A 22,350-nucleotide genomic window follows, 5' to 3' on the forward strand; every position below is an offset into this window, starting at 1 on the left:
TGTGCCATATATTTTTATTAAATCATAGAAAACTCATTTGTATACAAATTTTTCCATTTTGGGGATACTGGAATATGAAACACCTGTGTAACAAAACATTTCAAAGATACATCTCACTTTAAGCAGAGACAAAGTTTAAGTTGTCACATTTATTTTTTTTTTAAATGTTGAAATAATCATTAACACATTATTGGCTTTTTTTACCTTTGGGCCAGAGGAATAGAATCTATTTTGACTCCCCGATTCTCATTACTCAAACCAACCATGAGTTTAAAAAGTGATTAACTTGAAAGTTTAATACAAAATCATTTTCTTTTTTGCAACCATGGGCTTTTAGGGCAAATGCCAAATTTCAGGAGATGGTCTCCTTTCACAGGACCTGTTAAGCTTCTTTTCTACAACAGCAAACATGTATAATGGTACAGAATATATTTCAGAATAAGTTAAATATTAAGACATACAGTATGGCAATAATGTCCTACTTTTCTTTCTACCATGTAAATTTGAAAGTTCATCCTAATCTTACACATCTGTAAAAGGGTGAAGACTGAGGGATCCAGTGATACTGAAAATACACAACAACTGTCAGAACCACATTCTCTAAATGCTTTGGCTGATTATATACAAATGGTCCTGCCAGCATCATGCCTGCATTCGTTCCACGGGGGCTCTAAAAGAACAGATTCCGGAGTTCACCAAGCGAAAACAGGCAGTGGTTTTGAATTTTAGGCTGTCACTCTCTCTGCTTCTGAGCAGAGACTCAAAGGTCACACTGTGACATGTCTGCACTCACCCCAAATACTCACATAACATAAACACAAATTAAATACTATCAAACTTATTTTAAATTAAATTGAAGACCACTATTTTTAAGTGCATGAAGTACTCACCGCTAGCTTCCTGAACGTGTGTTATGGAGCAAGAACTAACATCCCAGGGAACATCCGTGTTCCTACATGTTAAGAGGCCAACCCTCTTTTTCTGAGAACTCCCTGGAGTAACACGTGAGACCTATAGGGGGAAGAAAGCAATTCTCCAATCTAAATGGAGGGAGTCTCAGTCATTTTCCCAAACTTCAGTTTGGATTTCAGACTCATTAAGGCAGGAACTCAAAAAATGTGATCTTTGGGACTGGCTCCTGGTGTCACCTGTGGTGACAGTCTGTGTCCTCAGGACACTTCATTGACCCTTAATACTACAACCTCCCTTCCAGCTCCCCCCTGGGTCCTGGGCCCCTGTGGTCAAGACACAGACCTGGCACTCTCCCAGGTGATGTGTAAACAAATCTGGGAAAACCGCGTTTCTGCAAGTGTTTGCTGTCAGTGAAAAACTTCTTGGGCTGAGAAAGATAACAGGAAACACTGCCCCTATGACAGCTTCTCACAAGGCCTCTCTTCTGTTCATCCTGCTCTTGAAGACTATGAAGTCAACCCACACACTCTTTGCCTTGCTTGCCCCAAATGGTATTAAACAGAGTGAGAAACTTTCCTTTGGACTACCTTATTCCTGAATTCCGACCAGTGCTTATTCAAGCCAAGTGGTCTACCGTCTTGTTACCGCAGGTGACTAGGAGAGGAGGTGAGGCTTCTGTGCAGGTTGGGGTTCTGGCTGTGTCTGTTCCGACTGCGGACAGATGAGAACATGGTGTTGCAGCCGGGGACCTTGCATTTGTGCAGCTGGCGGAGGTGCACGGTCTTGTAGTGGGCCCGGAAGGTCCCCTTATTGCTGTATGTCTTCTGACAGAGGTGACATGTCAGGGGCAGCCCGGAAGGCAAGCTGGCGAGGCTCTGGTCAGCTTTCCCCATCAGGACGCAGAGTGGGTAGTCCTCCCCGGGCACCAGGCCTGGCCCATCACAGGTCCCGTCGCAGTCCTCCGTGAGCACGGCGCCCTCCTCGCTGGCCCCGTCTGAGTCCCAGGAGGAGTGGCTGCTGCTCTCCGACTTCACACTCGAGGTAGTGCTCAGATCCAAGACAGTGCCCTCGCTAGGCAGACCAGAGGCATAGGTCTGTAGGCCGGCACTGTGGACCTGGGCTAGTGGGTACACCAGACTGCCCATCCGGCTCATCCCCTTGAAGATGACAGACGTCTGGGAGGCTTGCGGTGTGAAGGCTGCCTCCTGGTATGCCTCCTGGGCTGTATCTTTCAGGAGGTAAGCTGCCCGGAAGGGGTCTTCGCCTCTCTCCAGCACTTCTTGGGGCAATACTTTCTGGTGGAGGTTTAGGTTTGAACTGTGTCTACAAGAGTGAAAAGGTGGTTAGCAATGGGTAGGGCTGTCATCTTTGTTGTTTTAAAGACAGTCTTCGTTCTGAGTAGAGACACTAGGCAGATACCGGGAAAGCTTGTGGCGTGAGGGAAGTGATGCTAAGGGGCTCAGGATGCAGGGCCTGTGTGGTAGACACTGCCCACTGCCATCCATCGCTTGTCCCAAGTCAGCATCTGACAAGGGGAGTTGACAGAATGTGTAGTTCTCTTCAGCTTGCACAGTTTGACTGACATGTAAGCTCCTGTACCTCATCTTTAGAGAATGGCTCGACTGCTTCAGTTAGGCCCATTCAACTGGTACACTGGAACCAGGAGATCCCAGAAGAAAACTGACCAGTTTTTTCTTCACAAACAGTAAAGAACTAAGCAGAGGACTTGATTTCAATGAAACCAGGAGACATGCTCTTCTAGAGCTGTACTGTCCCAAATAACGGCTACTCATAAGCAGCTACTGAGCGCCTGAAAGGTGGCTAATGTCATATACTGAAATGATAATATTTTGAATAGACTGAATGATAGGAAATACTTTACTAAATTTACTTGTTTCTTTTCACTTTTTTAATGTGGCTACCATAAAATATTAAGATTTCCTATGTGGCCTGCATCGTGGACTAGAGTATCTGAATGAAACATCACCACATGGAAGTTCTACAGGTGAGAGGCTAGAAGTGGTATATATGTGTGTGAGTGTGCGTGTGTGTGAAATTTAGTTCATATTTGCAACATTTCACTATATACCAGACAGGAATTTTGCAAGTGCAGCACTGTGAGCACACTGCCAATCACCCACCCAATGGTTAGTCCTGAAGGGCAGATAATGAGTATCCATTATGACACATGCCTTTTACTCATAATATATCATTTGGATGTAACTTGTCAATCAATGCTGGCCTTGCTCAGAGATCCCCTAACTTCTGACGAGCAAAAATACCCCTTACTATAGGGCATAGTCTCAAAGGTGACTGGAGAATTATTCTGAGCAGGGAACATACCTCCCCCAGTACAGATCAGGATGCGTGCCAGGGTCAAACTGGGAAAAATATCCTCACCAAAATAACAAGAAATCAGATTTTCTCTTCTAAATCTCCAAAGATGTCTTCAGTGGGGGGTGGGGGGGAGGGATGTTACTCAAAGTGCATGAAATTTGTTACTCAACTTCTTTTTAATCCTTGTACACTTTCTTTTTTGGGGACATAATCAGAATTATACTCCCAGATCACCTACTTTGCAAGCAGCTCTTCTCCACTGCAACTCTGCCCTGTGATTATGTCAGCGTCCTGGGTTGAAGGGGCAGGTATGTCTCGGCAAAAAACCAGACACTGGATTGACATATAGATTCCAGGATATACAAGTGGTCAAAAAAAGGTCAGACAAACACATTTACTGGAACCCCACATAGATGTAACAGAGGGATGTAACAGAGGGATGTGATGTAACAGAGGGAACCTCTGGGTCCTGTGCTCAACTCCTGAGGATTCTATGAACACCAAAAGCTAACACGTGGGCAGCGCTCTCTCCTTCTTAACCATCCTGAGGGTTAGATGTACTTTCCAAGGTGCCATGTCCCCTAAGGCCAGTGACAACCACATCTGCAAAACCCCAGGACCATGTGCTGGGCTTTCTGTTTCCAGGACTTTGCTAACACCGTGCCTCCTGCCCAGGTCTGCATTTCTTCACTTCAACCTCAACCTCACACTCCAACTCTCCCCTCCCCTGCTCCTGACTATGTAGATTAGCTGATACCAGTGGGTTTCAAAGTGTGATCTGGGTACCCTGAGTGGTCCCTGAGATCTTTTCAGGATGTCCCTCAAGTCAGACTCATCTTATAACAATACTAAGACATGATTTTCCCTTTCAGCCTCATTCTCTCACTGGCATGCATGTGTGTGTGCTAAGTCACTTCAGTCGGGTCTGACTCTTTGCAACCCCATGGACTGTAGTCCACCAGGCTCCTCTGTCCATAGGATTCTCCAGGCAAGAATACTGGAGTGGGCTGCCATGCTGCTACTCCAGGGGATCTTCCCCACCCAGGGATCAAACCTCATGACTCTTAAGTCTCCTGCACTGGCAGGCGGGTTCTTTACCACTAGTGCCACCTGGAGTGGTATTCCAGAGGCCACATGACATGTGATATTTCAACAGACTGAATGCAGAAGCTGACATGAGAATCCAGTCGTCTTCTACTAAAGATACTAGCAAAGTGTAAAACAAAGCCACTTCTCACTAAAGTTCTTGATCCGGAAAATGTAATTTTTCATAAAATTGTAATAAACTAATTTATTAAGTGATGTGATGTACATATTAATTTTTTCAGTTTTAATTTCTAACACAGTAAATATTGATAGATATACACCCAAACAGACATAAGTTCTTGAGGTTTTAAGAATTCGTAAAGGGGTTGTGACATGAAAACTTTTCCAAGTGGTTGATTTAGACATAATGCCACATAAAGATGGTTTCTAGGAAACCATCCCTAACTTCTGGAAGAATTTGGTGAGATGCCCTCCCAAGTGCCCATTACAGTCTGTATCCCCCAGTTAAAGCAGCCACCACAGTCAGTTGTAATCGCCCGTGTACTACTGCCTCCCCACTGGCCTTTGTGGGCAGGGACTGTGTCCAGAGCACCCAACACAGAAGGTGATTAAACACCTGCGGGCTAAGTACCCACAGTGCGGTGGCAGTCCCCTGGATGGGTCCTAGGAAGCGCTGTGGGCAGTAACTGTGGCTTGAAGACAGGAAGGCAGCTTCCCTCACAGCAATGCAATTCTCATCTCTGACTCAGAAAAATGGTGGTGGACCTGGGACTGCTAGCCAAGTCCTGTTCAAGATGGTATCGTTTTAATCACAGATCCCAGGGAAAACGCAGTGCCAGTTCTAGATTACTAGAATTAGTGGTTTACATTTAGCATGCGAGATGCTTTCCTGTGGTGTGGGGAGGAGGCTCACATCTCAGATAGATCCAAAAACAGGAAAATATTAAATATGTGAAAAATAAATACGAATAGTATTTTAAATTCAATATGCCTAACTTAGCAGGTGATGTGGGTCAGAACAGTATCATAAATAACAAGGATAATCTGACTGATAGGACTATCCCTTCTTTATAACAACAGCTTATTCATGAACAAATTCTTCTCTCGGAGGCTGGAAGAAGAGGACCAGCTCACTAATTAGGTGTCCTGGAGGCTGGGTGCAACACCCAGCAACGGAAACAGGAATTTGAACAAATATCACTCCTGCCCTATCCCCTCTGCTCGAGACAATGAGTGTGTTCTTGGGAGCCCTGTCTAGGAATGTGTATGGGAGTCTATACCTTTTCACCCTGTTAATAAATTAGGGGCTACAATTTGGACTAAGGCAATGGGGGTGTTGAGCTGCTTGAAATAAAGCTTGTTTGGACAAATGTAACATTTTAATGTTCTGTGAACCATTTAGCATCTCTAATGCTGCAGCTGAGGGCTGGTTTCATCAGAGGGCTGGTTCTCTCCCTAAAACCTCCTGGTATCATCTTTTGGTAAGCCTCTTCTTCCCTTTACAGGCTGGGGAGGTAGGCGACCTGAAGCATGTTTCTGCGACCTAAGTTCATCAAGAAAAACAAGACAGGAATGCCAGTGCTGTGTGACCACAGTGATGAGGGGTACTCTAACCCCCGGCAGTTGGCGAGCAGTCTGATTGAAAACCCAGCACTGACAGACCTCTCATCTTTCAACTACATGTCACAGACATGGAAATAACCTGTTAATTGCCTTTACTCTTTGATAACTCAATATTTCAGACATCTTCAATCAGGCAGTTATTATTCTTTTCAAATAGAGCAATTAAGTAGAAATCAGAGAAAATGCTTCATTCTGTGGACTTCAGTTTGAAATGAAAGTCAGACAAGTTTTGGGAAGCTACAATCCTAACGTGAAAAGCTCCCTGCCTCCCTTGCTCCTCTAACGCGTGACCTAGTTCATGGTTCCTGATATCCCAAACCACTGGGACCAGATGTGTTTCTGAATCCAGAATTCCTCAGGCTTTAGAAAGGCAGAGTGATGCATACACTGTGATATCACGGTAATGTCCCCATAAGAAATCCATTAACATTTCTGTACTGAATATGTACAAAACCCCACACAAAGGGAGACTCTAAAAGATCAGATAACCTCATGTAATTTCACATCAGGTCTTGTGACTAAATGAGTTTAAACACTGGAGCCGAAAACGCAGGGACCTGGATCTATAGGACACTCTTCCTCAGACCGTGGCCCCTGGAATAGCTCAGTGTCCCCTGGGAACTTAGCAATGCAAACCCTCACACCCGGTCCCAGACCTGCTGTGACAGAAAGAGTAGGGGTGGGGCTCCGAAGTCTGCTTTAATGACCCTCCCGGTGACTCAAGTGCACATTAAAGGTTAAGACCCGCTGCCCTGGAAGCAAAGGTCGCCACCCGGCGTCTCACCTGTCCCTGCTCCTGCGGGACTGGAAGGTGGCCTCGCAGCCCTCCACGGTGCACGTGTGCATCTCCCGCGAGTGCATGTTTTTCTGATGCATCTTCACGCCGCAAGCGTTTTTAAAGGTCTTCTTGCAGATGTCACATTGGAAGCGATTTTCCTCCTTCGACCTCACTGATGCCAGCCGACCCAAGTGCTCCGACTCTTTGGCATCTTCGAAACAGGGAAAAGCCATTCCTTGGGTGGACAAGGCACCGAAGAGCCCCCCGGCCAGTAGGTGCTGCTGCAGTTTGATATAGTCGGGAAAAGGCACACAGGGCTCCACCCTGGTTGTGAGGTGAGGTTCACGGCCATCCTCCTCTGCGTCCTGTGGCACAGTGTTCAACACTGACTTCTGCCCAGTCTCCCTCTCCGAGTTGTGCGTGGCCTGCTCAGGAGTCTGGCGGATGGCTCCACTGGACTCAATTCCTGGCTCGAGATAGCAGGGCCTCTCTTCCTCAAGGCGAGGCCTCTCGGAGCTTCCTGCTGGCGTGTGCAGCTCCTCTGGGGCTCCATCTGACCGGGGGCTGCAGGTCTCCAGCTCGTCTTCGCTGACCACCTGCAGGGGCATGTCTTCGTCAGAGCTCAGAGGCTGCCTCTTCTCGTCTGCTGTCTCCATGGTCTCCTTCTCTATTTTGATGGGCATACTGGACTTGCGGGATTTCTTCTTGGGCAGGGTGTCAAACGGCGTTTCGTTGGAAGCCAGCTGTTCCGGGATGGATGAGGACAGCAGAGGGAGGGAGGGCAGCATCCCTGGGGTGTTGGCCAGCTCGGCCGGAGTGGCCGGGCTGCGGTAGAAAGGCAGGACTGGCTGGACAGTCTTCAGGTTGGGGAAGAGCACCCCGTTGTGGCTGAGGCTCGGGAAGGTTGGCTGGCTCCGGGAGTCTTCCACTGCCCCAGCATAGCCAGGGAGAGGCCGGCAGTCTGGAGGAGTCACCCCGAGGCCTGGGCGCTTGGCACTCTCCGAGGCAGCCAGTGTCAGGCCGCTCCTCAGGTCTTTGTCCCTGTTGTTTCTGTTCATAGGCATGTGCAGCCGGGGGTTGGGGTTGGCGCTGTGGCGGTTGCGGCTCCTCAGGGAGCTGAACACCATGTTGCAGCCTTCGATGGTGCACTTGTGCTTGATCTTCAGATGGACGGCGTTGTAGTGGATCTTCAGCGTGCCCTTGTCGTAGAAGGTCTTCTCACATGCTGTGCAGAACACCCGGCCCTTCTTTGTGCCCAGGCTGTTCCTCTCGGGTTTCACTTTGGCCTCTGGGGACAGCTGTGTCCTTTCGAGCTTCGTGACGATGTTGTATGAGCTGGAGTCGCTGAAGTGGGTGCTGTCTTCCTTTTTGGTGACAGCATCGGGACAGTTGAGACACGGATCTTTTTCAACCTGAAATGGGGTAGAACTGGAAGTGAGGAAGCTGCTGTCAGGGAAGGCTCCATGGACTTCCTGTTTGGGGTCCTGGCTTTGGTCTTGACTCTGCTCCAGCACATAGGGGTCGGGCAGTGACCCTATCAGTGCTGGGGGCAAGGGGTTGAAGAACTGGAAAGGCAGCATGAAGGTCATGTTGTTTATAAGGTTCTCAAAGGGGTGCACGCTGCTGGGGTTTCCTTTGTCCACGGGAGTGGGGAGGCTGGCACTCCGATGGCTGCAGCTCTCGATGAAAGCCCTGATGTCAACGTTGGCCGTGGAAGGTGGGATGACAACAGACTGCTCTTCTTTCTCCTGAATTGCCATGAGCTCAACTATGGACTTGGTCTCTCCAAAACGAAGGAACTGCTGTAAGGTGGCCACCTCCTCCTCACTGGTCATGATGCTCCAGTGATCCAGCACTTTTCCCGATGCATCCTAAACCCAAACCAGAATTTAAAAGGACAGTTAATTTACTGTTCCTTACCCTTCCCAGGTGGCTCAGCAGTAAAGAATCTGCCTGCAGTGCAGGAGACGTGGGTTTGATCCCTGGGTCAGGAAGATCCCCTGGCATAGGAAATGGCAATCTACTCTAGTATTCTTGCCTGGAAAATCCCATGGACAGAGGAGCCAGGTGGGCTACAGGCCATGGGATTGCAAAACATTCAGATACGACTGAGCGACTAAACAGGAACCACCACAGCCCTTTTCTCTAAGAAAGGAGCCATGCCATCTGGTTAGGGCCTCCACTAGCATCATGGAACACTTTTGTATATATTAGAAAAAGACACTCCTGGGAGTGCTGGGTTCGATGAGTTCAGTCCTCACTCACCCCACTCTCCTAGGAAAGAAACTCTCTGTGGAAAAATAAACTGCACAAATGTGAGTGGTGGTCCAGAAAACAGAAATAAAATTATATCTCCCAAGCCTAAGGGAAGTTTGGTGATTATATTCCAGCCTATTTCAAACCAATTCGTAGTCTTGCATTAGGCATAATAATTTTCTCCCACTAAAATTAAAATATGTATCATTTGATCAACAGTAACTTCTTTATCTAAAGAGTATAGATGGGAAATCAGGCCTAGATATAGCTCAAGTATTTATTTGCTGCAGGTTGAATGATCTTTCCCAAGCAACTAACATCAAAATACAAATGAACCTGTATTGATCTATTGCCTGTGTTCACAAAGCAGAGCGGTAATTACACTGGAGTGTTGGAGATTTTTCAAACTCTAGAAAGACCTAACTTTTCCCAAAACTACAATAAATATTTTATCACAGAACATGTATTTGATGGCCTACTGAGATTTTTCACAGTGCATGTAAGAGTTTTGAAGATGATGAGGAATGTAACATCATAAATTTTTCATGCGCTGGAGGTTCAAGGTAATTGATTCCATATTTTTAATCCTAACACTAGAAAGCAAGATTATTAGGATCATTAAATATTGATCTATGTCATAATGTAAGAGCATAATGCTGCTCTACATAAAAGGTGGTTTCTGGCCTGCTAGGGTTCCCGCACTCGAGGTAAGCCAACAGGGTTCCAGAGGAAGCCTGCAGGTGTTGTCAGAGTCAGAGAGAAGTGGGTTTACATTTCCAGTCTGCTGCATGCAAACTGAGGGACTTCAGCAAGATCCAGAAGCATTCAGCCTCTCTTTTCCCACCTGGAAAATGGGGATAATCGACCTACCTTGTGAGATGACTGAAAGAAGGACTAAGTCAGTAAATGGTTGTTTTTTGTGCTTGTTTCAAGTTTATGGCCTCGCTGAGTTAGACTGAATGTATGTGAGTCTTGGAAATACATTCCTCTGCCCATCTCACTGAAATTTTTACCAAAGTCAGCTGACATTTTCTAGCATAGTGACAGGGAAGAAAATGCTGTAGCTGTTTCCTATGTCAGAGAAATCCAGGAAACATGTTCTCTGCCTGTGAAAACACCTTGACAGCCTCTCTGGATAGGAAGCATAAGGTCGACCCCTGGAACACAAAGAGAGGTGAAACCACTCTGCAAAGGAGAGAGATGAGAGAAGGGATGAAAGGCATAGGATGATGGAGTGATGCAGAGGAGAGGCAAGAAGGCTAGAAGAGAACTGGTAGGAGAGACAACGAGCGAGAGCACGCCCACAGAACTATCACAAGTCATCGGGGCCTGGGAAGGAAGATCAGCAACTGGGTGGATGGCAGAGGGCTTTAAAGGACAGGAAGGCATGGGATGAAATTGAAACTGTCTGCTGTGCCTTTCTGCAATGTTAAGTTCCTCAACCCCACACCCTCAGTAAAACTGGAAACCAATGATGTCATGTGTCAGTAAATGCTCTGAGGATGATAAAAGAAATGGAGGCAGTGCCAAGGATGGGGCCAACAGCTGACTGTGCAAGTGAGTGTGCAATGTTGGCTGTGCAAGCTGGCGAGTGAAACCCAAATCAGAGAACATGTAATGGTCCAACTCCCTGAAGTCTAACAGATACCAGTGCCTGTGTGCTCAGTCATGTCTGACTCTTTGCAACACCATGGACTATAGCCCGCTAGGCTGCTCTGTCCATGGGATTTCCCAGACGAGAATACTGGAGTGGGTTGCCATGCCCTCCTCCAGGAGATCTTCCCAACCCAGGGATCAACTCACATCTCCTGCACTGGTTCTTTACCACTGTGCCACAAGGAAAGCAATGGATTTCTCCCAGAATGTGAGATAGGGCTGAGGCCAAGACGAATGACGATGAAAAGGAGGGATGACTACTGGCGGCTGGAGCACTGATGGCACTGGGTTACACCTGTCGTGCTCTCAGGCAGTGGCACCCACATCTCCATACCTGTAGCACGTATCCTCGGATGTAATCCTGGAGGGTCCAGTCCAAGGCGTGCAGGATCTGGAGGACTTCGTCTTGCTTCAGCACACTGAAGAGCCGGTCCAGAAGGATCTTCAGGCGGACAGGGATGGCCTGGGTCCCATAGAGCATGAGGCTGCTGATGTCGAACACCACGTTGGACTGGACGATCTCCACCTGGCTTGTGGGGTACATGGCAGGGATCCTCAGCTTACTCAGAGCTGAAAAAGGAAATTGAAAAAATGTTGTTTTTCAAGATTCTACCTTTAAGAGGAAAACACCGCTTGGGAAGTCGGCTAAGGGCTAACTCTCAGTTATTTGTGCCAATGGAAAAGCCACAAATATGCAAACAATTAATAATCTTAATGGCTATTTGGCTCCATGTTATTCACAGGAACCTCTAAGGTAAAATGGAGTGCCCTGAGAGGCCTCTTTTCCCCCTTTCCTGTGGCATGCCTAAGGAGTACAACAGCCACAGGTAAGGACCACACCTGGGAAACTGGTAAAAATGAAGGTGGCAGGAGTGTAATCAAGAGGATGAAAACCAGGAAGCACAGGGCCTGGGGGAGAACCTGGACTTGGGTTCTCCCCCAACACCTCAGACTGGGGTGGAGCCCCAGTCTGCCACCCTCCAGCTGTCAGGCTCGGCAATTGAGCCCATGCTGTCCAATGCAACAGCCACCACTCAAACACAGGTGTTCAAATTTAGATTTACATTAATTAACATTAAATAAAACTAAAAATTCAGCTCGCCCGTTTTGCTAGTCACATTTCAAGGGCTCATAGCCACATGTGGCTGGTGTAGTGCTGGGTTGTCAGGTTTAGCAAATAAAAACACAGGAAGTTCCTGTTAAACTTGAATATAGATTTCAGATAAACAACAAATAACTGGGATATACTTAAACCAAAAATATTAATTGGGATATACTTAGGCTAAAAAAATTATAGTTTAACTGAAATTCAAATTCAACTGAGCATTCTGATTTTTCATCTAGCAACCCTGGGCTAGAGGCTACTTACTGTATATGCACAGAATATTTCTTTCATTGCAGAACAGCCCTGAAGCACCACTTTCTACATCTTCAGAAGGCAGTGGATAAACACTTTCAGAGTTAAGATCCAAAGAGATAACACATAAAGCTCTTAGCCTGTTTCCTGGCACAGAGCAGTAACTTCAGATGTTAGCTGTCATTCGTGGATATTAAACCTGTTCCTGAGTAAGTGCGTTAGTTAGAGGAAACACTACAGGCCAAGGGGGAAATGGTTACCGTGAGCCACCCATCCATGTCTGCACTGCTCACACTGACGGTGGTTGATCTTCCCTGGTTTGAAGCTTTGGCAGCTGCAGTTCAGAGTACAGCCGATAGCCTACAGGAAGGAACAAGGGGACACCTGGCATGTTAGCGATGTGTGGAACACACACAGCATCTACAGAACAGAACGCGTTCCTCCACTGAGCAGCGTTGGCTAAATGACCTGTGCCCACTGCATGCCAGGCCCAGACATGCATACTGTCCCTTGGAAAGAGGAGCAGCTCATCCTGGCTCTGGAGACAGCAACATACTACACAGATATTCCACATGCAAGGATGGGTTACAACCCTAGAGCTCTTTATAAGAAAGGATTACAGGCAGGAAGGAGATATCCTGCTTATTATGGAAAGGGCATGGAGAGGGTAAAGAAGAGTCACATTCTCACTAAATCTATAAGTAGACCAGAACAGCCACCCAGAAAGGGATACTGGGGCTGCCTTGAAACAAGTAAATAGGAAAATGATCCGAACTGAGAGTAATGCACATGTGTACTTCGTTACTCCCTCCCCCAAACAGGGTAGATGCTGAATATCAAGACAGACCTGGGGACATGCAATGGCTGACCACACCAAGGATCATTCCCTGACTGGACTGTGTGACTGACAGCCAGACGCAGGCTGGACAAGCCCTGCATCAGTGCCCAGGTGCAGGTTAAGGTGGTGGGAGTGTCTTGGGGGTGTGGAGTGTGCAAACATACGACTGAAATAGAAGATACAGATGTATGTGTCAACAAAGTTCTAGGATTAAGAACAGAGGTTCACATATATTTTTAGGATGGATTTTTCAAAAAGGGATAAGAGGCCTGAGGAATGTAATCTATTATTAAAGAGAAAAAGCTCTCACTGGAGCTCTGTCAGTGAGATTTCTGGGAGGAGGCGCTGGGCGAAATCGTTACTATTCAAGAGAGCTTGGACAGCTGGGGAGTGCCCGGGTGTTTGCAGGCATGAGAAAGCCCGACGACTGGGGTTTAACCTCCATGTGGCAATTAAGGGACTGTGTGGCCTTGTGTGTGGACAGGGAAGGAGAGAATCTGGCTGAGGACACATTAAGGAGCATATTAACTAGTCTTCACTTAAAAATCAGTTGTTGGTAGGAGTGTAAAATGGTGCAGCCACTTTGGAAAATAGTCTGACCGATCCTCACAAACAGTTACCTTACCACCAACTGATTCCACTCCTAGGTTTAAGCTGAAGAGAACTGAAAACCTATGTCCACACAAAACTTGTACCTGAACTTTAAAATCAGCATTATTTACTAGCCTCAAAGTGGAAACAACCCCCATATATATTGATTGATGAACAGATATACAAAATGTGGTATGTCCATACAATGGATATCACTAGACAATAGGAAAGAATGAAGTACTGATATCTGCTAGAACATGTGTGAACTCTGAAACATTTATGATAATGAAAGAAACCAAGTACAAAAGGTCACAGGCTGAATGATTCCACTTATGTGAAACGTCAAGAACAGGCTAATCCATAGAGACCCGAAGCGGACTAGTGGTTACTGGGGTTGTGGGGAGCAGGTAGGATGAGGAGAGACTGCTAATGGGAAATGGGGGTGTTTTTTATTGTTTTTAAAGACAGCTTTAAGTTGACAATATATTAATAGTTCACATATCATACAACACCCATTTAAAGTAAACAAATGATTTTTAGAATATTCAGAGTTGAACAACCATCATCACAATACAATTTTAGAACATTTCCATCATCCCCAAAAGAAACCCTGTGAACAAGTTTATGACAGACATATGCTTTCATGTCTTTGGGATATATTCTTAGGAGTGGAACTGAGGGATCATATAGTAACTCTATGTTTAACTTTCTGAGAAACCCCCAAACTATTTTTAAAGGTTTATTTTCCCACCAAGGTATGAGGGTTCTGATTTCTCCACATCCTCGCCAACACTAGTTATGGTTTGTTTTTCTATTGTAGTTATCCTACTGGGAATGAGGTGGTATCTCATTGTGTTTTGATCTACATTTCTCTGATGGCTAATGGTGTTCAGCATCTTTTCAAGTGCTCAGTGGCCATCTGTGTGTCTATTCAGATCTTTTGCCCATTTTTAAATTGGGTTGTATTTTTAGTATTGAGTCATAAGAGTTCTTTATATATGCTAGGTACAAGTCCCTTACCAGATATATGAGTGGCAAATACTTTCTCCAATCCTTGGATTATCCTTTCACTTTCTGCATGATAGTCTTTGAAACACAGATGTTTTCAATTTTGACCAGTTTCTTTTTGAGGTAATGGAATGTTCTAAAGTTCTTAGATAGCAGTGATGTTGCACAACTCAATGAATACAGTGAAACCACTCAGTTGAATTTTATGGTATGTGAATTATATTTTGATAAAAATATAATTTTTAAAAATCAGCCCACTACACTATTAGAATGGTTGAAATCCAGAACACTGACAGTATCAAGTGATTGTGAGGATATGCAGCAACAGAAATCTCATTCATTTTGATGACAACGCAAAACATAAAGCAACTTTGAAACTCAGTTTGGTGGTTTCTTACAAAACTAAACACACTCTTACCACACAATCCAGTAAACTGCATTCCTTGGTATTTAAAAGGCATTGAAAACTTATCACACAAAAACTGCACATGGATGTTTACAGCTGCTTTATTCATAATTTCTAAGATTTAGAAGCAACCAAGATGTCCTTTAGCAGGCAAATAGATAAATAAACTGTGGTATGCCCAAACAACAGAATATTATTCAGCATTAAAAGACATGCACTATTAAGCCATGAAAAGTAAATGTACATTACTAATTGAAAGAAGCCAATCTGAAAAGACTCCATGCTGCACGATTCCAACTATATAACATTCTGGAAAAGGCAGAACTATGGAGACAGAAAAAGTTGGATTAAAGCTCAGCATTCAGAAAACTAAGATCACGCATTCGGTCCCATCACTTATGGGAAATAGATGGGGAAACAGTGTCAGACTTAATTTTTTTGGGGCTTCAAAACCACTGCAGATGGTGACTATAGCCATGAAATTAAAAGATGCTTACTCCTTGGAAGGAAAGCTATGACCAACCTAGACAGCATATTAAAAAGCAGAGACATTACTTTGCCAACACAGGTCCATCTAGTCAAGACTATGGTTTTTCCAGTGGTCATGTATGGATGTGAGAGTTGGACTATAAAGAAAGCTGAGCACCAAAGAATTGATTCTTTTGAACTGTGGTGTTGGAGAAGACTCTTGAGAGTCCCTTGGACTGCAAGCAGATTCAACCAGTCCATCCTAAAGGAGTTCAGTCCTGGGTGTTCATTGGAAGGACTGATGTTAAAGCTGAGACTCCAATACTTTGGCCACCTGATGCGAAGAGCTGACTCATTGGAAAAGACCCTGATGCTGGGAAAGATTGAGGGCAGGAGGAGAAGGGGACGACAGAGGAGGAGATAGTTGGATGGCATCACCGACTCAATGGACATGAGTTTGGGTGAACTCCAGGAGTTGGTGATGGACAGGGAGGCCAGGTGTGCTGCGGTCCATGGGATCACAAAGAGTCGGACATGACTCAGCGACTGAACTGAACTGATGGAGACAGAAAAAAGACCAGTGGTTGCCAGGGGCTTGACAGGGGTTGGGGAATGAATAGGTAAAACACAAGAGGGCATTGAAAATGCTTTGTACAATGATGTAATGATAGATATACAATGTTGTACATGTTTTTCAAACCCGCAGGATGTACAACAACAAGCGAGAACTCTGAGGTTAAACCATGGATTTTGGGTGATTATGATGTGTCAATGCTGGTTCATCGATTGTTATCAACCAATGAGGGATGTTGAAAATAGGGCAGGCTATGTTTATGTGGATGTAGGGGTTATATGGGAAATCTTTGTATTGCGTTGGCCAAAAAATTTGTTTCCATTTTTCGGTAAGAAGTTACCAAAAAACACAAAGTTTTTGGACAGTGCAACACTCTCCTTTCAAATCTTCTGTGAATCTAAAAGTGTACTAAAAAAAAAAAAATAGTCTTTTAAAAAAAAAAATCAGTGACCTTACTTAAATACAGGTTAAAATTGGCATGATTTGACTGTTATCTATAGTTTCTTTTGGATTACAATGGGCCTGAACAGAAGAACTAGACAGAGATTTTCAGGTGAGGGAATAAGGCTGCTGATAACTGAGGTGTGCAGCAGGTAGCAACAGTATTACCTAGTCCCTTCAAGAGGCTATGAAAAAACAGGATATCTAGGGGAAAAGGGCTTCGCTCTGTACTAAGTCATAGACTATAACACAAAGAACTCCAGATGATCAGAACAGCCTCCCACTCTAATCATGCATACATTCTCATCTGGGGCACACCATCCCCCAAAGGTGAGAACTGGTCTATTCTTTTTATGTATAAAGCACACATACACATACATAAACAGATATACAGTAGATGGTGTGACACTAAAATTTCGTTGGTGAGGCACAGTTAGGAAAAACATTTCCAAAGTCTCCTTAGACGTGTGTGGGGAAGACGTGTGTGGGGATGAATAATGAAAAAGATTGAGAAATATTGCTCTAATGAAAGACATTATATTACTTTTTCATTATAGAGTTTCTACTTGTGTATATACATAGGCAAATGTATTACATACATAAATACACACATCTAGACTCATATACACATAATTATATAGTTATCTTGGCTGGAAGTTAAAGGATAAAGATGAGTGAAGGTTTAATTTCTATTACACACTGTCAAAATTTAGAAGAGCATCATTAGGTTAGTTTGTGGCATTCCTATGTCGCCCAGCTTCTAAACTTCTGCAACTCTCTGAACATCAGCTCACAGGTGAACCAATCATCTATATTCTTTTTTTTTTTCCACAGATCTCAATAGCTACCAGCACACTAAGCACTAAACTTCTGAAATATTTCACCACCTACATTCTACAAATATGACTGTCTTCAAGGAAATTTTTAAAAGAAGAAAAGTTCTTATTTTGGATAATGTCCCTCAAGATGCATTCACTTTTTAAAAACAAGGTATTTGAACTATACAAAGTGAATTCACATTTCAAAAAACAGGACCTATCTGAATCAGAGAAAGATGTCCTTGAGCACACACCTCCTCTACTCACTAAAAAGTGCTTGAAAAGCTCACTACTTCGGACCCAGCACAGCAAAACTATAGAAGGAACAATTCCAAACCCATTTCATAGCCTAAGGTTGAAAGTAATTTTTTCTGCCTCTCCTGACACCTAACTCTGTGATGCTGTTTTTGCCAGCATCACAGACATTCTGAGCTGGGTAATTCTCTGTGATGGGGGCTGTCCTGTGCATTGTAGGATACAGAGAAGCACCCATGGCATCTACCCACAGTAACACCTCCCTTCTTCCCCAGCTGTGAAAACCAAAAAGCCTCCAGACATTGCCAAATGCCCCCAGCTGAGACTCCGTGATCTAACCTGACTATTCAGATACAGAAGCTTCTAGTTTGGGGCCTGAATTTTAAGCAGCTTTATCTATAATTCCAGTGTATGAATGCTGCTTTATAAAAAAAAAATCATGTAGTTCTATATGAACTTATTTGAATAAGGCTTAATACAGCTCATTAAACATCTATGGAAATACATCTCAGAGGAATTATTTATGAACTAAAAAAAGCTGATTACAGAGTCTAAGAAAACTTCCAATATTAAAGTCCTTGGGTTTTTCCACCCATCTCAGAATTCCACGATGTAGTAAAATTATAGCACCATTATCTAAAGACAAATTAAAACTCCTAGAGTGAAATCAAACCAAAAATTCTAAATACAGGACGAAAAGTACTCATGTAAATCAAAATGGAAAACTTAAAACTTATATCCTTTCTTTTAGAATTCTGATACTCATTCCATTCTTCAGAAACATAAAGCAGATGTTTACCACATTCTGAATTCATCAAGGCATGATTATGCTTTTTACGCACTCATTTTAATCAGACTATTTCTGAATTGTTATTAGTCACTTTGATGCTCTACAAATCAACATTCAAAATTCTGGCTTGCTTTTTTGTCACTGTCATTTGCTCATTCATCCACCCAGAAATTACTGACACACCTAGCAAGGGATGGATGCTTTAGTTATTTGCAGTCTTGGGCTGCAAAGTCTGGAAAGTTATGACCTAGATATTAGGTAGATTTGAGGGCCCCACTTCCTCTCCTGGATACCTGTCATCTACCTTGAGCATGGCTAGATGCTGCCATGGGCCTCCTGTCAGAAAGGCTGACTGCAGTTCCTAGCAGCAGCCGGAATGGGCACATGGTGGGGAGCATGCACAGACATCCACTGCTGGACAGTGCGGGCCTTTGATGGGATTTGAATTATTGAGCTTGAGAATAGAAACTACCCACTTCAAAGCTATTTTCATCTCTAGTACATGCAAACATTTTCATATCACTGAAGATAAATTCAGGGGGATACTCTTGGGGGACCAGATGGAATGCGGCAGGGGAAAATCACAGGACTTTTGGGGTTTCCAGACTCATGATACTGACCATCTGAGGGGAGTCATTTGTAATCTGGCTCAGGAACAGAACTGAATTGCATACCAGCCAGACAGCTTTGTAGCATCAAGTTAATCTGCCTTAATAGTAGCCACTAGCCACGTGTGGCTATTTAAAATTAATTAAAATAAAAATTCAGTTTTTTAGTCACTCTAGTCACATTTCAAGTGTTCAGGAGCCACAGGTGGCCAGTGGCTACTATACAGGACAGCAGAGACAAGAACATTTCCATCATCACACAAAATCCTACTGGACAGTTCTGAGTCCAATGGTGAGAAGAGCTACTCTTCCAGCATGTGTCTGTCCACACGGTGGCATTCGTATGGAATAGGTAATCTCATTCAGTCCACACTGCCTCACTGTGGGGCAGGAATTATTCTCAGGAAACTTAAATTTACAGAAGATTTGTAATCTGCACAAGGTCACATAGTTTGTGATGGTGATTATTTATCATGTGTGAGGGACTGCAGTAAGCAGTACCAATGAGCTATTTCATTTCTTACTATTTCTTTATCAAGGAAAAACCCAAGGACTTTCTATTCTCAAGCTCAATAATTCAAATCCCATCAAAGGCCCACACTGTCCAGCAGTGGATGTCTGTGCATGCTCCCCACCATGTGATCCCATTTTATAGATGAGGAAACTGAAGAGCTTATGGGCTACTTGAAAGTGGTCTCAAATTTGGATATTGAGGGCAGATTATATCTTGGAATACCAATATTTGGTACTAACTGCATTTGTATTTATGGTTTTATTTAATCTCAATGGCAACTATAAGAACATTAAGGTTTCACATGGTAAAGAAACCCCATTCATTGAATAAATATTTATTGTTTATGAGCCAGGCTTTCTAAACTCTGGAGGCTAAAGTGTTGAATGAGAATGGTAAGTCCTTGCCCTTGAGGAGGAGGGAGACAGAATAAACAAGTAAACAGACAATACCTTTTCAGAATAAGGCAGGTGCTATTAAAGAAACATGCAGAAAACTTTGCTAGCAATTTTCCTGGGTGGCATGGGGAGGTGGGGTAGTGCCTTTCAAACAGGGTCATCATTAAAGGCTTTTGAAGAGAAGACACCTGAACTGAGTTCCAAGGGATGGCAAGGGGCCAGTGAAGAACTGGAGACCGAAGGCAGAGGGCAGAGCAAGTGCAAAGGCTCTGGGGCATGAAAAGAGGCTGGAGGTGTTCAGGGAACAAAAAGGGGCAAGGGCAGCTGGAGTGGAGTTATAAGTTCCATGGTAGAAAATGACGGTCAGAAAGGTGACAGAACCACTCTGCACAGGATCTCATGGGGAAGGCCAAGGAGTATGGATTTTGTCCTGAGTCTAACAGTGAGTCATTGAAAAAAGTATGAAACTATTGTAACACCTCTGGATGCATAGCTGGGGAAACTGAACTCCTTCCTAAACTCCTTCTCATCATACTGAGCATCTTTCTCTGAGAGACACTGCAATTAATGAGGCACATTAATGAGGATATACAGATAGAGAGTGGAAAAGACCAAAGAGAACAGCAAAACTGCTGTTGCTGCCAGGCCTATGACAGATCTTAGGTCCTCTGGGCTCTGGTGATCTGACTCTGCACAGAGAGAGCTACCAAAAATACCTATGATAAAAACCTCCCCAAACGTTGTTCCATAATGAATCATCCCTGAAAGGGGCAACAAGACAAGTGAAACTCCAAACCTCGTGGCTAGCATTGGGTCTGCTATTCCGTAAGCTTTCCAACTGGTATTAAGAGAATAAGGAATGAACCAATGAGAAAGCCACACCATGCTTATTAATCACAGACACACATCCAATATCCTTTGCCTGATCTGCCTTGGTAAAGAATCTGCCTGTAATGCATGAGACCCAGGTTTGATCCCTGGATGGGGAAGACCCCTGGAGAAGGTAATGGCAACCCACTCCAGTATTCTTGTCTGGACAGAGGACCTGGCAGGCTACAGTCCATGGGGTTGCAAAGTCCAGATAGTTGCTCATGAACGAGCGACTAATAATTTTGGTGGCCAGATCACTAAGGACTGATGTGTGTAAGTATAAGTTGTTGCATAGAGGTTTACAGAAAGCTCTTTACAAATGGGAGCTGACTCAGCTGGAGGACTTTTTTTTGCCATTCTTCCTTCTTCCCTCTTGGAATAAGAGCATGATGCCTGGACCTCATAGGTGCACATAAGCCCAACCTTGAAATCAGGCCCTAAGGATGGCTGAGCAGAAAGGATGGCAACTATTATTTAGGAGCTTTTTCACTAAGCAGCAGCCAAGTGCCATTCCTAATTTACACACTGATCTTCCTATTGATTGTTAAGAGTCCCTTGGACAGCAAGGAGATCAAACTAGTCAATCCTAAAGTCACTGGAAGGACTGATGCTGAAGCTGCAGATCCAATACTTTGGCCATCTGATGCGAAGAGCTGACTCACTAGAAAAGACTCTGATGGGAAAGACAGAGATGGTTGGATGGCATCACCAATTCACATGAACTTGGGCGAACTCCTGGAGATGGTGAGGGACATGGAGGCCTGGCATGCTGCAGTCCATGGGGTCACAAAGAGTTGGACACGACTTGGTGACTGAACAACAACTTCCTATTGACTGTGGAGAAGGCAGCATAAAAATTATGCAAAAAAACTACTATTAATAGTAGAGATCACCGAGGCCAAGTTTAGAGTTTATGGTCCTCTCTTTGAGTGTGAGATTCTAAGGTTGGGCCAGATTCTCATTTCTAAGAATCATAATTTCCCAACTTGAAATCAAAGGATCTGGTCTGCTAAATCACAAATCACTTTTTAAAAGTCACCAAGCTTTGGAGGAAAAGTGATTCAGGTTGTTCCAAACTGTATTTTTAAATGTTGAATATAGACAATTGCTGTTCATATGTTTGAGTCCTGGAAATCTACACTGCATATCAAAAACTGCCAATCTATAATACAAAACATCTTCTGAAGTGGCTGGACCACCCTTACTTTTGGGGAGAGGACTTCTTTCTTTTCATTTACAGTGACAATGTATTTCCATTCTCTCCTGGCTGCAGATCTAGCCTTCCTCGTTTGGAAAAATGCTTGATTCAAGGGTGGGAGATCTCTACCCCATTGCTCTTTGCCGCTTACATGCATTTTGTACTTCTAACTTCTCTTACTAGAATTGGCTTTGTTGTTGTTGCTGTTGTTCCCTACTTTCCCTCCTGCCTTTTTTCTCTAACTTCTTCCACTTTCCATTAAGTTTTTCTAACATATGCAAACCCACAGAGTTACAACTAGGATTCTAAAAGTAGTATGATTGTTTGCCAGGTGTCCCAGGACAACTCGGGTGAAGGGAGAAGAAAATCCACGTGGTCCTTTTGTGTGAGGCAGTTTATCTGCTGCTGGCAGCACCATACTGAGGTCCACCTGGAGAACTCTACATGGACCAGAAGTGCATCGTGCCATCGTCTTCCACAGTAGTTTGACAAAATGAAACCAAAATCTTAACGAACTGTTTTTTTGTTGTTGTTGTTGGGGGGGCGGGGGTGTCATCATTTGTTTTTAACACACCTACCATGTACAGGTAATAAGTAACAGTGGGGAGCC

The 22,350-nt window shown here is 44.2% G+C and overlaps 1 protein-coding gene across 2 annotated transcripts in view; it reads right to left on the bottom strand.

Annotated features, from left to right (window-relative positions):
- BNC1 (basonuclin 1) overlaps nucleotides 1-22,350 on the bottom strand; it is a 28,672-nt gene continuing 6,322 nt past the window's right edge. For both annotated transcript variants that reach the window (XM_025271179.3, XM_025271180.3), the window contains exons 2-5: nucleotides 12,227-12,326; nucleotides 10,944-11,179; nucleotides 6,704-8,568; nucleotides 1-2,235 (exon numbers count right to left, since the gene is read on the bottom strand). In XM_025271179.3, coding sequence (XP_025126964.2) covers nucleotides 1,554-2,235; nucleotides 6,704-8,568; nucleotides 10,944-11,179; nucleotides 12,227-12,326 — 2,883 coding nt within the window. In that variant the 3' untranslated portion in view covers nucleotides 1-1,553. The remainder of the gene's footprint in view (nucleotides 2,236-6,703; nucleotides 8,569-10,943; nucleotides 11,180-12,226; nucleotides 12,327-22,350) is intronic.

The sequence above is a fragment of the Bubalus bubalis genome, chromosome 20, assembly GCF_019923935.1.
Source record: "Bubalus bubalis isolate 160015118507 breed Murrah chromosome 20, NDDB_SH_1, whole genome shotgun sequence".
In the NCBI taxonomy this organism is placed as follows: domain Eukaryota; kingdom Metazoa; phylum Chordata; class Mammalia; order Artiodactyla; family Bovidae; genus Bubalus; species Bubalus bubalis.